At 37.9% G+C, this 16,486-nt stretch overlaps 1 protein-coding gene and 1 long non-coding RNA gene across 4 annotated transcripts; both read right to left on the reverse strand.

The window, feature by feature from the left end:
* Nucleotides 1-285: 285 nt before the first annotated feature.
* Nucleotides 286-7,886, reverse strand: si:dkey-14d8.21 (deleted in malignant brain tumors 1 protein). Its single transcript, XM_048157096.1, has 9 exons — nt 6,296-7,886; nt 5,859-6,200; nt 3,357-5,568; nt 2,963-3,268; nt 2,313-2,618; nt 1,313-1,618; nt 1,026-1,111; nt 833-934; nt 286-728 (listed from the first exon to the last, which is right to left on the reverse strand). The coding sequence occupies exons 3-8, from the start codon at nt 3,709-3,711 to the stop codon at nt 836-838; spliced, it is 1,458 nt and encodes a 485-aa protein (XP_048013053.1). The 5' UTR covers nt 3,712-5,568; nt 5,859-6,200; nt 6,296-7,886; the 3' UTR covers nt 286-728; nt 833-835.
* A 3,337-nt stretch (nt 7,887-11,223) lies between these two features.
* On the reverse strand, nt 11,224-15,669 carry LOC125244324. Of its 3 annotated transcripts, none has more exons than XR_007179306.1 (5): nt 15,420-15,669; nt 14,713-14,807; nt 14,397-14,554; nt 11,632-11,726; nt 11,224-11,469 (listed from the first exon to the last, which is right to left on the reverse strand). It is a non-coding gene; the product is annotated as an uncharacterized LOC125244324 (long non-coding RNA). The 3 variants fall into 3 exon arrangements; XR_007179305.1 differs by having other exon boundaries at nt 11,224-11,473; nt 15,420-15,667; XR_007179304.1 differs by lacking the exons at nt 14,397-14,554; nt 14,713-14,807; nt 15,420-15,669 and adding an exon at nt 12,339-12,514 and having other exon boundaries at nt 11,224-11,473.
* Between the last annotated feature and the right edge of the window lie 817 nt (nt 15,670-16,486).

Consider the following 16,486-nt stretch of genomic DNA (forward strand, 5'->3'; position numbering starts at 1 on the left):
TTGCTATATGGAAAGCAAAACCTTTGAAGCTCGATATCTCAAAACTGCTCAGAACGCAGATAGAACCTTATAATTCCAAGGGGATGAGTTGTATTTTTATTAGCAAATATTAACAAATGAGTCCTTATTGTAAAGTGTTACAGAGATTCCTTATGTCTACAGCACTTTTAAACACCATAATTATGTATATTGTATATATGGAAATTAAATGTGTATATAAGGTACTGGTGTTTCCTATAGTGTCAGGAAGAGAGAAAGACCAAAGTGAAATAATGTAGATGATTTTTATTTATTTACAAGAATTGTATTTCAAAAAAAGAAAAAAAAAGTACTTTCTGTGACACTTGATTAATCGGCTTTAAATTTTTGTAACACCATATAAATGAATACATATTTATCTTATACAGTAGAATATTTAAATATGTTAGGAGGTTATGTTGTATTAATATATATTGCATCAGAAAGCTAATAAATATTTAACATGTAAAGAAAATCAGTTTTACATTTTTATTTTCCTTTCATCTTCAACCACTGATGAAGGCCTTCAAAATGACAAACCTTCACTGACTTTGATCTGCTGCAACCTAAACAATGATGTTCTTTATGCTATGCTTTATTTTGTTGTGAAATGTATTAACCCTTTTTTAATATACAAACACTTAAAATTTCTTCATCATCTGGATGATTCTGCTGTTCTCTTGAATTTGTCACGAAAGGTAATTTGGCTTCTGTGGAAAAACAGAAACAAAAGCATTTAACTATTTGAATAGAGACCTGAAATTCTAAATTCACGTTACATCTTTAAAAGCCCATTCAGAAGGAGTTTACAAACCTTTCAGGGATCAAATAATTTCTGTTCCTGAAACACTTGCCCATTCGGCTGAGCTCTCCACTTGACTGAGAAATTTCCATTCTTTTCGACCTCTTTTTTAATCTGTGCAGTTCAGATGAACGAGATCACAGACACTCAATGGCAATAATAGAAAAGTGGAAAAAAAGATAATTGAATTAGGAACATTCATTACTTTGTCCAGTAGTTTTGTCATGTGTGAAGGTTCGTTGGGGTTGACGGAGTCAGCGTTCACCTTAATCCTGAGCACATTTCTAATCTCTGTAAAGGAGATAGCAAATCTTAATATGGTGATAAAATCTGATATATCAAAAAAGATAAATTTTCAAGCATTTATATATATTGATATTTGTTGTTTTCCCCTATGATGATGCTGTATTGTTTTAGTTTATCATTTAATGTTTAATAGAGAAATAATTTTTTTTTTGCTTAATATTTGCAAATGCATGGACATGGACACACCTCTGCAGATGATTCCTGCATCATATGCATGAATGCATTGATGGTTTCCCCATCCATCAAATTGGCATTTCCTGAGGTTTGACTCATCTCCACTGCATCTTAGGGAATCCATCCATATCGGCCCCTCACCGGCCCCAAAATGGGCATTTGTCAATGGCTCTGCATTTCCACCACAGCCCAGCTCTCTACAGAGTACTAAACCATCTGCGATATCCCAGCTGTTGTGGCACACTGTCCCCCAGCGGCCATCATGAAACACCTGCACTGTGCCCTGACAGGTGTTGTTCGTGTTCACCAGCTTCACCTCTAGAAAGAAGTCAGAAGAGTTCCTGTTGTGTCTACGTATAATAGAGGTGTAAAAATGCATGATATGTCCATCTGACAATTATAATTCAATGTATTTGTAACAGAATTCAATACGTTTTTTTTTCCACTACACTTTATTTTGATGTCTAAATGGGACCATCAAAATAAAGTGTAACCATTTTTGTTTATGGACTTTTTACTGACGGGGTCTGTAGATATCCGTTAGCATTCCCAGGCTTTTTTTAAGGCTAACATCAAAGTTGTATGTTATGAATTGATCCAAAATAATCCATTTCATCAAGATCCAGTTGCAATTGCGATTTTCAAACAGTTGTCAGAGTAAATATTTAGACCCCTAATTAAAGTGATAAAATATTTTCACAGACTTTGATGATGCATTTCCAGTTATTACCACACATTTATAACACTATACTTTGTGTTTAATTACTTTAGCATTAAATTACAAAAAACTAGTTAATGCTGCTGTGTGAGAGTTTCTAATAGGGAACAACGTCTTGATTTTTTGCTATTGGGGCAAATTGGAATGCAAAAATTATATTGTAGATTCTGTTCACCACTATAGAAGTTTATCCAACTATGATGACACTTGAAAACCCCAGAAAAGTCAATAGGGCCCTTTAATGGGTATATATTTTGGTAACATATACATGTAAAAAAAAAAATTATATTTTACCTCGGCAGATGACACCTGCATCTTTTGCGTGCACACAGTTGTGTTCTCCCCATCCGTTTGATTTGCAGTTCTTCACTGAGGTCTCAGTGCCTGTACATTTCACATCATCCATCCATATTGGTCCTATACCACTTCCAAAATAGCCGTCTGTCTTTACCTCTACCGGACTTCCACACCCCAGCTCTCTGCAGACAACTTCAGCGTCAGTCATATCCCAGCTGTCTCCACAAACAGTTCCCCACTGATTGTCTCTAAGCACCTCCACCCTTCCAGAACAACTGCTGCCTCCATTTACCAATCTCACTTCTGAGAGACAGAGTAAGTACATATCTCAGACAACATGCATAGAATAACTGTACACTGTTTACATATTATTTTCACAGCTGGTTGTCATGAGAACCACGAAATGTGCAAAAGGTCCATAACATTAGAAATGTCAATAAGCTTTTTAGTAGTCAAAACTTTAAAGTTTTGAGTCTATTCAGAAATTGACTTTCAGAAATAAACCTATGCTGAGAAAAGAGTGACAACTAACCCTAAAATGTGCAAGTTTCAACATGCATCCTATTCTTTTCTTACAACAAAACTAGATGCTAAGTGTGTAAATAATCACATTTGTTCATTTCAAACCTCTTCTTGTTTGAATTTACCTCCGCAGATGACTCCTGCATCCTGAGAATGTGTACAGAGGCTGTCTGCCAAGCCAGAGAATTGACACTCCTCCAGTGAGGACTCACTCCCGGTACACAGTAAATTATCCATCAATATGTTACCTGAACCGATCCCGAAATAAGCTCCAGCGTACGTCCCTGTAAGAGGACCACAGCCGAGCTCTCGACACAGCACAAGACCGTCCAGTAGATCCCAATTGTTGTCACATACAGTGCCCCAATCTCCACTATAACGAATCTGTACTGTGCCAGAACAAATGTTTGTGCCATTTACCAGTTTGGCCTCTGAAAAGAGAATAATTCAGATTAATTCACGTTACATTTGACGTGCAATCACTGGAAATAATCATTGGAGTTTGTTGTTCACACTTACCTCTGCAGATCACTCCTGCATCATTGTTGTGTGGAAACTGTTTACTCTTGGTCCCTGAAATGCAGCTTTTCAGAGATATTTCAGTCCCAGAACATGCAGTGTCATACACCCATATACTACCTGAACCCTTATTAAAAAACGATCCACCCACGACACTCAGTCCACTCCCACAATTGACCTGTTTGCAGATCACATCTCCACCCAACAGATTCCAACCGTCATCGCAAACCGTTCCCCATCCATAACCTTCATAGAGGACCTCCACCCTCCCGGAGCAAGAGTTATCTCCATCTATAAGCCTAACCTCTAAAGAAAAGAAAGGATGACGTTTGTGAGTAAAATGCTCTACCAGCATGAGCTTACAGTAGCTACGTTTAGATGCACTCAAATAATCTGTTAGTCACAGATAGAAAAGCCTTCATGTAAACACCTCAATTGATCCAGCTGAGCTCGATCCGAATTACATTTCAATTGGATTGAAAGGGGTGGTGTTGACCTGGAATAATCCTATCAATTGGAAAAAACCTAGTTTGATTACGTGTTACGAGCTGCTCAGTGGAGGAGACTATTTACTAAATATAAAAAAGCTCAGCTTGTCAGCTAACCATAACCTATACAGAAAAAAGAATGCAAAAAATGACTATTATACTGATGGTAGCTCCACATATACTGCGCATGCGCTGAAGTTTTCTTCTGAATACCCGAATACACATGTAAACAAAAATGTTAATCTTAATGTAGTCTCAGGCTCAGATGTCATGACGATGGGCCGCTGACTGAACGTCTGATGCTTAAAGGGTTAGATCACCCCAAAATGAAAATTACCCCATAATTTAATCACCCTCAAGACATCCGAGCTTCCAGTGCAACAGCCATATGCATTCGACTTGCATCCAAAAAGCATTAACTTCCATGACGTAGTACACAATGCCATGATGTTCAATGCCTATGTCCTATGTTATAATGCGTAGTGCGTCTTGTCATTGTTTACTACATCGTAGAAGTTGACGCTTTTTGGACATAAGTCGAAGGCATATGGCTGTTGCACCGGAAGCTCAGTATTTTACTTTATAAAGTGTTAAATAAGGATATTTGTCTAACACAAATGCATCAGTTTGCTTCAGAAGGCCTTTAATAAGACCCTTGAGCTGCGTGGAGTACATTTTATGATAGATGGATGCAGTTTTTTGGACTTCAAAAACTCATCCTACAATCACTCCCATTATAAAGCTTGGATGAGCCAGGATATTTTTACTATAACTCTGATTGTGTTTAGCTGAAGGAAGAAAGTCATATGCACCTAGGATGGCTTGAGGGTGAGTAAATTATGGGGTTATTTTCATTTTTAGGTGAACTATCCCTTTAAGGCACACAAAAATGGAAACGGGATATGTGCGTGTTGCATTCTTTAATGGTCTGCCTGAAAACAAACCCGCCAAGTCTAATGGGAATGCAAAGTTTAGTGTTCATATAAGCAAGAATCTGAAATCGGATTGGATTCATTTAGGCCACATTCACGCAGAAATAAACTATGGTTGTCATTTCTGTATTTGAGTCCTTAATACAGTTACATTCACACACATTTCGGTATTTACAGGAGAGTGACAACCGCATTCTATAACTGTACTCGCACCTGTACATTTTCAGGACTCACAACCACGGTTACTGAAGATTTGACAGATTAACTCACAGCTTGATTGGACTCTTGACGTATTTCAGTATTTGAGATGCTACTGTATAGTTGCTGTGTGAACGGGATATTTCGAGACTCACACCTTTAGGTAAATCTGTTCATCAATCCCAAAAAGTGTGAACGTAGCCTTGGATTGATGAAAATCAGTGTATGTAAAGATATAGTGTATTTCTTTACTTTCATTTTAGACTCAAGTGGGGGAATACCCACCTGAACAGGTGACTCCAGCATCATCCGCATGTGTACAGGTACTCAATCCCCAACCGCTAAACACACAATTTTTCAATGAAGTCTCACGGCCCTTGCAGCTGATGCCATCCATCCATACTTTACCCGATCCCTGCTTGAAATAAGCATTGTAGTATAAAGCCACTGGACTTCCACAGCCACCTTCTGTGCATGCCACCAATGCGTCCATGAAATCCCAGGTGGTGTCACAGACCGTTCCCCATTCTCTGTTGTGGAAAATTTCCACTCTCCCTGAACACATGTCACTGCCATCTTGAAACCTTATGATGGCTATGAAACAATGAAACAATATGTAAGTTCTTTCACTCTTAAAAATAAATGTTCTTTGTTGGCATTGACGGTTCCATGACTTTTAACATCCATGGAACCTTTCCAATGCACAAAATGTTCTTTAATAGTGAAAAAAGGTTCTTTAAATTAATAAAATATTCTTCACGCAAAAGATTCTGTAGGAAACCCAAAATAGTTCTCATTTTGCATTGCTAGAAAACCTCCCTTTTGGAACCTTTTTATTTAGGAGTGTTGGAATAATATATGATTTAGATAACGATGTAACCTACAGCCACAGACAACTCCAACGTCTTTCGTGTGGTCACACGTGTCGGTGTGGTTATCCCATTCACAGTTGAGCACCGAGCTCTCATTCCCAAAACAGTTCAGGTCATCCGTCAGTAATGGTCCCGAACCCTCGCCAAACAAAGCACCACGCTTTATGGATATGAGAGAACTGCAACCTGCTTCTATGCAGATCATTTCGCCTTCGATTTCATCCAGCCCTTCATCACAAATGGTGCCCCAGTCATCATTGTAAATCTCGACCCTTCCGGAACATTCATTATCACCATTCACCAACCTCACCATAGCGTTATTGGTTGTACTGACAGCTGCATTTTCTACACAGTCTGTTTGAAAAATACAAAAAGTTGAGGGGAGTCACAATACACAATGTGTATAATTGTTAAATAGAAGGATTTGTTTGCGTATATGTGTGTCTCACCCAGAAGCAGAATGAAGCTAAGAAAGTACAGCATAGTGACTGAAAAGAGACAAAAGTTATTGTACCGATAAGCAGCAATAACTGAAAATATAATTGAAAACAACTTCAGCAACAGTACTTTGATAATTGAGTACTGATCAACAATGAGTTAAAATGTGATTTAACTTTAGGAAAATGCTCAACAGAGTTTTAAGTGTCTTATGAATATTTGTGCAACTCTTGGACTGAATGAAAATGGGATGTTTATGTTTGATCATTTCAGGGGAATTTTTCAGACAATAATTAAATTCAAATAATGAATGAAAAAGCTCTTAGGCCTATATGATACCCTATAGTTAGTATATTTCATTTAATTTAATTATTAAACTATATTATTAAATAAATGCTAAATTATAAAAATGATATTAAATGAGTCCTCACAATATATGCCCTTTCATGTTAAAAAAGAGACTCAAAATCATGGTGTCATTTAACAACAAACAGACAGTTCCACAAAATAAAGCTTGAAAAGTTTATGATCAGACATTGATGAACAAAAAATCACTACAAATAAACAAAAATAAATAAGTAATAAGACATGCAAACCTTTGGATGTCACTCGTCTGGTGCTCCGTCGCGCAGTCCTCAGAGGATGAGTGAATGTCTGTTTCTAGAGTTGTAAGAAACCTTTGTACAGAAAGCAGCATTAACCCCCTCGAGCCCCTCCCTCCCTACCTCTGACTGACCCCAGGTGTTATTCACAAACTACATTATAACAAACAGATATGCTAAAATAATATGCCACACTGCCATAAAGGAACGAATTTCCAGGTTGCCAGTGGACGACTGTGATGAAAGCATGTTAACTTAACTATGTGAAAGTTTTTTTTGTGTGTGTGTGTGTGTGTGTGTGTGGAAAAGTAATTTTGATTGTACATATTATAAACTACTGAAAACAAATGAACGCGTGCATTAAGCAATGCCTGATATAACAGAGCAAAGAACAGGGAATTTAAAAAATGCTAAAATGCATTGTTTTATATCATTGGTTCTGATCATTTCTTGCCACTCGTCTCATGAGCAGGACAACCACATTTGGCAATCAAATCTTGATTTAACTATTCAAATAGGCCAAGAAGTGCAATGAATAGCTTGCAAACTTGCTCCTTGGTGCTAAAAGAATATGCAAATGAGCATCTTTAAAAAAAAAAAAAAAAAAAAAGTCTTCTGGAGTAGGCTGGAAACATACATCTGCTAAAGATATTGATTCCCAACAGTGATTAAATGAACAAATGTTGTGCCAATTTTTTAAAACATGTCTTAAAGGGTTAGTTCACCCTAAAATGTAAATTCTGTCATTAATTACTCACCCTCATATCGTTCCACAACTGTAAGACCTTCGTTCATCTTGGGAACACAAATTAAGATATTTTTCATAAAACCCGATGCCTGCATTGCCAGCAAGACAATTAACACTTTCAATACCCAGAAAGCTATAAGACGTATTTTAAACATATGACTACAGTGGTTCAACTTTAATGTTATGAAGTGACGAGAATACTTTTTGTGCGCCAAAAAAACTAAATAACGACTTTATTCAACAATATCTAGTGATGGGTGATTTCAAAACACTGCTTCATGAAGCTTCGAAGCTTTACGAATCTTTTGTTTCGAATCAGTGTTTCGGATCGCGTATCAAACTGCCAAAGTCACGCCCCCCAGTGGTGAACCATTGAAATTTCAAAACACTTATGATGTAACGAAGCCTTGTTTACTGAAATCACATGACTTGTGAAATCACAGTTTGAGGGAACACAGGGGAAGGCAAAACATTTGCGAGAGAGTGCAAAAGCACTGACTTATTTTTCCTTCTGTCTCATATTTTGTTCCCTTAGGGGCTCCATATCAATGCTTTTGAGTTCTCTTGCAAAATGTTTATGTTCTCCTGAGAAACGTAAATTTGAGCTATAAAGTTTTGTGAGGGAATGGGAAGTTTCTCAGTGAATGCAAATGTTTTGCAATCTAATGCACAGTTTCTCAGGGGAACGCAAAATTTTGCGAGTAAATGTAAAGTTTCTTGGGGAAACGCAACAGTTTTGCAAGTGAATGCAAAGTTTCTCAGGGAAACGCAAAAGTTTTGTTGGCAAACATAAAGTTTCTCTGTAAAGTTTCTAGTGGGAACACAAAGGTTTTGCGAGCGAACGCAACGTTTCTTAAGGGAACGCAAGTTTAAGTTTTTCGAGAGAATGTGAAAGTTTTGAAATAGGCATATATTTTTTCCTCTGATCTATTATTTTTTCCAGAAACCATGTCCTTTTAGGGGTTGTAGTTTTCAAATGACCTGATGACCTGCTCCTCACACACACTGATATCTGCTAATCTGTGGTTTTACTCTATACTGTAGATTTCCTCACAAATAACAACTACCAAAAAAAGTTTACATCTTTTAAGATTTGAATGTCTTTATGTACCATTTCTGCCTTGTTCTTTAAATGCCTCATAACACTTGTATAGTTTTTAAGGCAAACCAATGCAAATCTCTGCCTGACACATACATTTGTCTTGGTTTTGCTTTTTCTTGCAATGTACATAAAGCAGTGATGAATGGAAAATGGGAGAAAAGTAAGACTGCTTGTAACAACTGCAGTCATAAACATTAAAATTCAGCTCACAGAGGTTTGCATACTGTATGGGTGCCATAAGTAATGTCTGTATGATGCCAGACACACATCTAAAAAGGTACATATTATTAAAAATGGAATAGTTTGATGTACTTTGTAGACATGATCTACATTTGAAAAGGTTAACAAATAACTTTCCACTGTGTTCAATTTAAAAAAGTCAGAATTTCTAACTTCCTACTAAGAAAGTGGTCCCACTTTAAATCCGCTTGATGTTGGAGTTCTTTAGCAGAAATTTCCAAATGCGATTTTGCTGAGATATGCAGGTTTATGACATCACACAAACAGGGTGGCACCCAGAAATACGTAGTTTATCATAAAGTTTTATGTGAATAAAATACATTAGTGAGTGAAAGTTCCTGCATTACATAAGAAAAGCGTAAGATGCGTTAAGCAGACTTCTGTTTATTGCACACCTGTGCTACATCTAAACATATGCTAGCATTGTCATTTTGTTTCTTTTTACATAATTTTCCAAACATCCGATAATGTCGTCAAGTAGGAATATCCCACATCCGAACACAGTGTGATGATCTGTCAAAGTTAAGTAGGCCTAATGAAATAACTGTGTTCAACTCCCTAAAAGCAAGATGAAGATATGACAGTGTAATACACGCAACTCACCACAGGAGGGCGTCAGGTAACGTTCTTTTGCTTCACGTGTATTTGTTTTTTAGTTACATGATTTATTTTAACAAATCATGACATAGATCGCAATAATGCACAAGAATTATAGTCTATACAAAGACTAAATGTGATAGTTTTATTTAAAAAAAAAAATAATAAAGTACAAACTCAGTTTGCAGATCTAAGAAATTATTTTTAACAAACAAAATGTACACGTTTTTGCTTCTGCATATGTTAATCTATAATTTGATGTTTCAGTAACAGTCATATGTCACTGTGTGTTTAAGATGTGAAACTGATATATTTTCATATGTGATTGTGAATAAAAATAAAAAAATAAAAAAAAAAGTGTGAGTGTCGCCCTCATGTGGAGAATCCAGGTTCACATCTCACTCTTGTGGGATTTATTATTATTACAAAGACAAAACTAAGAAGAACTTGTGTGGAAGTGGCGGTGATTCAGAAGAATGTGTGGTCACCTGACCATGACCATCGCTGCATGATCTCGATCAGATCGTGACAGGTGAGTCGAGAGAAGGTCGGAAACGAAGGGGGGGAGGTCATATCCAGACGTCTCCACCTGGGGACTTCTGAGATGATATTCTGAGAGTCTTAAATCGACAGTTCTCTTGTCTATGACTGGCGAAGTCTTTGATTGGCTGTGACAGATGAATGTTTAATTAGCTGTATATGTTCAAGCTGGGGATACTTATGAAAGATGTTACAGTTAATTGTAGATAATTGAGTTAAGGTTATGTTTGTAAATCTGTTTAATGTTGATTGTGTGGCTCTCTATTATAGTTTGATAGTTTTATAATGTTACCCTTGTGGAGAAGAATGTTCCTTTGAACTATGTGTGATTTGCTTCAATAGATATGCTTGATTCCAGTAACACCACTCTGCTTATGTTAAGATGTTGATGTAATTAGCTGACTTTAAATAAAAAAATTTAAGAAAAGAACAAATATTAATAATATAATGCCACAAAATCACCAACTCTGAGGCTCAGAGGTTGAACGCTTGCCTTATGTGTGTGAAAATGCAGGTTTATGTCCAATGTTTGCTAGTTTCTTTACATTTGAAACATAGCACCCAACACAACCCTGTCTACAACACAGCTTGACTCAGTGGTTCAGGTGATAAAGTGTTGTGCTTTGATCATGGAGACCAGAGTTCAAACCCCACTATTGCTTGTGTTAATTAGTTGCTATTATATCCAACAAAGTGGCCCAAACTCCAACATTCAATATGAAAGTCACAGTGGTGTGAGTGACTAAACACATGTTCCCTGGTGATGAGACTGTGATAGAGACATGGGTTCAAATCCTACTATGACTTATGTAAAATTGTTGGCATTATATTCAACAAAGTGGCCCAAATGTCAGACTTCAGTGTGAAAGTCGCAGTGGCACAAGTGACTAAACACATGTTCTCTGGTGATGAGACTGTGATGGAGACTTGGGTTCAAATCCCACTATTGCTAACATTAAATTGTTGGCATTATATTCAACAAAGCGGCCCAAATGTCAGTCTTCATTGTGAAAGTCACAGTGGTGTGAGTGGCTAAACACACGTTCTCTGGTGGTGAGACTACGATAGAGGCTTGGGTTCAAATCCCACCTCAATCATGACAGACACCTGAAAGCTTTAACTAGTTTATTGTAAATCACAGGTCAGGAAACAGTGAAATATAAGTTCCTGCACATATTCAGACATGAGATCTGTGGCTCACAGGTTAAGAGCGCTGCCTCACGGGTTCAGAGGTTGCTGGTTCGATCCCAGCCAGATCTCAGCGATATGAGTGAATGGTGTGAGCGTGAAGGGGCGGGGATGAGTTGGGTCCCCCCCCGAAGCCCCGGTACGATGTCCAGCAGGGGTTATACTTTTCTGTCTGAAAAAGAAAAATTAGCTGTATAAATTTTTGGACCGCCGTCCCTTCCCCACCTACTTAGATTACCATCATTTGCTTTTCAAAGGGACCACCCCTCAAAAAGAAAATGATAGTAACCTACACATTTACAAGCCAAATACACACATTACAAGCCTTACCTGTCCATCAGCAGAAGTCCATCATTACAGTCAATGTCTGTCCACACTTCCTACAGCTCTGCTTCTGATGACTGGGTGTCCAAACATCCCTTATTCTGTAGAGAAACACATAATAAACACACACATTACTCCATATTGCATATCTAAAACATCAGATTTTAAAGTCTAAATAATAGCTCATAAATCTAAGATTAAAATACTGCCAGTTAAACAAGTATAAAATATTGAACACTGCAGCTCTACTAAAGCATGAAGCAGCAGAACATCAGAGCTTCACACTCCAACTGACTCTAATAACAAACATCAATCCAGTAGAGTATTGCCTTCAGTAAGACTACAACAACAGCAATGACAGAAACACAATTCCTTATTATTCTGCCTTATAATATGAATATCAGATGGCGATTCATTCAAAGATTATAAAGGAAACGCAACAACTACAATTCATCTGTTCTTCTGAAGGTGTGAGTGTGAGTTCAGTGAGAGAACAGCATGTAAACAAACTGAGAAACTTTCACAGAAGACGCGACTGCCTTCATATAATAACAAGCAGCATTTAAACAACAAGATTGAGTTTAAAGACACTGAGAAAATGAACCTGACAAGCCCTGCTGTGACATCAACAGAACCATGTTTCAGTACAAACACAATCAAACTAAACAAGGATCATTACTAGAGAAATTCAGTTTATGTGTAAAGTTACTTACCGAGGAGTTAATGACACTCGATTCCCGCATTTTATCGCACTGTGAGTCGGTTTATTTGCTGGAATATGTGCAGTTGTGTGATAATAGCTGTCATCTGCACGTGTCGTAGCGACTGTCATCAAGCGTCGTTGTTGTCAAGGACCCAAAGGTGTCGCGCTGACAGTGAAACACGCTCGCGCCGCCTAGTGGAGCGGATGGTAAACTGCGCTCGAGTTTCTGTCACTTATTTCAGTGCTGTAGTGTCAAGCTAGTGTTCTGGGCGAGTGAATTTGTGGTCTGGGTGAGAGAGCTGAAGTTTAATTTTCCCATATTTGAAAACTAATCAATGTTTTGTCAGGATCTGAGTCAGATCAGCTCTCATCTGATGGGGTAAGACAGATAAAATGATCTGCTGAAAGTCACAGGCCTCGAGCGTAAACACAACACACGTGACGAAAGATCTGAGATGAATTTAGTTTGTTTTTCTGTCAAATATATTTGTTTTTATCTGTCTTAAGTGATATTTATCACGTTTGTTCACAGTTAAACAAATGATATAACGACTAAACTTTTAATTGTTTAAAAGCAGTGTTTTACTCATTAATATAACAGGCACGTACATTTCAAAGTTTCAGATCAGTGTTTCAGCGCCGTCTTGTGGACAATAAGTGTATCTGCATGAACCACAGCAGTATGAGAATGAACAGAAAACTATAGCATGAACTTATTAAATCTAACTTACTGAAAGAAAAATATAGCCATCAGACTATGCTAAATATTCCGGTTGATTTATTTATTTGTTTATTTATTTAATTAAATGACAAACATCCACAGAAAAAAGTTTTCCTGAAAATACAGCAGCATGTGAAATGTTGTCCAGTTTTCCAGCAACAGACTCAGTGAGGGGATCTTCAGTGTCTCTGATGAGGAGGAGGTGAATCTAAGAGTCCTCTGAGGTCAGAGTGTCTCCCCCTTGTGGACGATAAGTGTATCTGCATTCATATATGAAGAAAAGAAATGAAGCAGGGCTGTCTGTCTAATCCTGCTCCTGGTGATCCACTTTCCTGAGTTTAGCTCCAACCTCATTACAAACACCTGAAGCAGCTAATCAAGGTCTTCAGCTTTACTAGAAACTTCCAGGCAGGTGTGATGATCTCTGTGTTTCTAATTCATATCAAATCTATTTACTTGAATAAACAAATGCTGTTTACTAGTCATGTGTGTGTTTCAGTTTGAGTTTGACATGTAAAGAATGAATAAAGATCTTAATGAAAATTCTCATGAGTGTGTGTACATTATATTTACATACAGTCACTCATTTCACTCAGATGGTTTAAATTATGAAGTGATTCATGTTCTTGAGGCAGTAAAAGCTGACAAAGCCAAGAACACAAATACACTGTCTGTGTTACAAAAAACGGTGCTAAAAATATTAAAATCTATGAAAAACTTCTCATGATTGTCACAGACTCTGTGGCTCAGTGGACGATTAACTGCTGATTGTATGTGAACGTCCTGAGATCAAATCCCACTATTGCTTATGTGAAATTGTTGGCATTATATCCAACAAAGTGGCCCAAACTCCAACACTCAGTGTGAAAGTTGCAGTGGCACAAGTGGTTAAACACACGTTCCCTGGTGACGAGACTGTGACGGAGGCTTGGGTTCAAATCCCACTATTGCTAACATTAAATTGTTGGCATTATATCCAACAAAGTGGGCCCAACGCCAGAATTCAGTGTGAAAGTCACAGTGGTGTGAGTGACTAAACACATGTTCCCTGGTTATGAGACTGTGATGGAGACATGGGTTCAAATCCTACTATCACTTATGTAAAATTGTTGGCATTATATTCAACAAAGTGGCCCAAATGTCAGACTTCAGTGTGAAAGTCACAGTGGCACAAGTGACTAAACACACGTTCTCTGGTGGTGAAACTGCAATAGAGGCTTGGGTTCAAATCTCACCTCAATCATGACAGACACCTGAAAGCTTTAACTAGTTCATTGTAAATCACAGGTCAGGAAACAGTGAAATATAAGTTCCTGCACATGTTCAGACATGAGATCTGTGGCTCACAGGTTAAGAGCGCTGCCTCACGGGTTCAGAGGTTGCTGGTTCGATCCCAGCCAGACCTCAGCGATATGAGTGAATGGTGTGAGCGTGAAGGGGCGGGGATGAGTCGGGTCCCCCCCTGAGCCCCGGTACGATGTCCAGCAGGGGTTATACTTTTCTGTCTGAAAAAGAAAAATTAGCTGTATAAATTTTTGGACCGCCGTCCCTTCCCCACCTACTTAGATTACCATCATTTGCTTTTCAAAGGGACCACCCCTCAAAAAGAAAATGATAGTAACCTACACATTTACAAGCCAAAAACACACATTACAAGCCTTACCTGTCCATCAGCAGAAGTCCATCATTACAGTCAATGTCTGTCCACACTTCCTACAGCTCTGCTTCTGATGACTGGGTGTCCAAACATCCCTTATTCTGTAGAGAAACACATAATAAACACACACATTACTCCATATTGCATATCTAAAACATCAGATTTTAAAGTCGAAATAATAGCTCATAAATCTAAGATTAAAATACTGCCAGTTAAACAAGTATAAAATATTGAACACTGCAGCTCTACTAAAGCATGAAGCAGCAGAACATCAGAGCTTCACACTCCAACTGACTCTAATAACAAACATCAATCCAGTAGAGTATTGCCTTCAGTAAGACTACAACAACAGCGATGATAAAAACACAATTCCTTATTATTCTGCCTTTTAATATGAATATCAGATGGCGATTCATTCAAAGATTATAAAGGAAACGCAACAACTACAATTCATCTGTTCTTCTGAAGGTGTGAGTGTGAGTTCAGTGAGAGAACAGCATGTAAACAAACTGAGAAACTTTCACAGAAGACGCGACTGCCTTCATATAATAACAAGCAGCATTTAAACAACAAGATTGAGTTTAAAGACACTGAGAAAATGAACCTGACAAGCCCTGCTGTGACATCAACAGAACCATGTTTCAGTACAAACACAATCAAACTAAACAAGGATCATTACTAGAGAAATTCAGTTTATGTGTAAAGTTACTTACCGAGGAGTTAATGACACTCGATTCCCGCATTTTATCGCACTGTGAGTCGGTTTATTTGCTGGAATATGTGCAGTTGTGTGGTAATAGCTGTCATCTGCACGTGTCGTAGCGACTGTCATCAAGCGTCGTTGTTGTCAAGGACCCAAAGGTGTCGCGCTGACAGTGAAACACGCTCGCGCCGCCTAGTGGAGCGGATGGTAAACTGCGCTCGAGTTTCTGTCACTGATTTCAGTGCTGTAGTGTCAAGCTAGTGTTCTGGGCGAGTGAATTTGTGGTCTGGGTGAGAGAGCTGAAGTTTAATTTTCACATATTTGAAAACTAATCAATGTTTTGTCAGGATCTGAGTCAGATCAGCTCTCATCTGATGGGGTAAGACAGATAAAATGATCTGCTGAAAGTCACAGGCCTCGAGCGTAAACACAACACACGTGACGAAAGAGCTGACATTCTTTTAGTTTGTGTTTGTGTCAAATATATTTGTTTTTATCTGTCTTAAGTGATATTTATCACGTTTGTTCACAGTTCAACAAATTATATAACGTCTAAACTTTTAATTATGTTTAAAAGCAGTGTTTTACTAATTAATATAACAGGCACGTGCATTTCAAAGTTTCAGATCAGTGTTTCAGCGCCGTCTTGTGGACAATAAGTGTATCTGCATGAACTACAGCAGTATGAAATGTAACTTAGTGAAAGAAACATATAGCCATCGGATTATGCTAAATATTCCGGTTTATTTATTTAATTAAATGAAAAACATCCACAGAAACACATGTTTTCCTGAAAATACAGCAGCATGTGAAATGTTGTCCAGTTTTCCAGCAACAGACTCAGTGAGGGGATCTTCTGGCTGCGTCCGAACACCTAGGTAGCTGTCTTGCTGTCTTGCTGCCTCGCTGTCTTATAAGTGAATGACTTGTACAGCAGCGTTTGTGCATGAAGGCACCTCACAAAACTGATTTCGGACAGACTTCTGAGGCAGCGTAACAGTTTAATGATCTACAGCAATATAGGGCGAGCTTTGGTGAGAACTAAACAAATATTTAATTATTACAGTAGTAATTTCT

This window comes from Megalobrama amblycephala, linkage group LG14, assembly GCF_018812025.1.
Source record: "Megalobrama amblycephala isolate DHTTF-2021 linkage group LG14, ASM1881202v1, whole genome shotgun sequence".
NCBI classification, from domain to species: Eukaryota; Metazoa; Chordata; class Actinopteri; order Cypriniformes; family Xenocyprididae; genus Megalobrama; species Megalobrama amblycephala.

Coding starts and splice junctions, on each gene's coding strand:
- si:dkey-14d8.21 (XM_048157096.1), bottom strand. CDS start 3,711: ATGCTGGTAGAGCATTTTACTCACAAACGTCATCCTTTCTTTTCTTTA. Junction 3,269..3,356: donor TGCAGGAGTGATCTGCAGAG/GTAAGTGTGAAC, acceptor TTCTCTTTTCAG/AGGCCAAACTGGTAAATGGC. Junction 1,619..2,312: donor TGCAGGTGTCATCTGCCGAG/GTAAAATATAAT, acceptor ACTTCTTTCTAG/AGGTGAAGCTGGTGAACACG.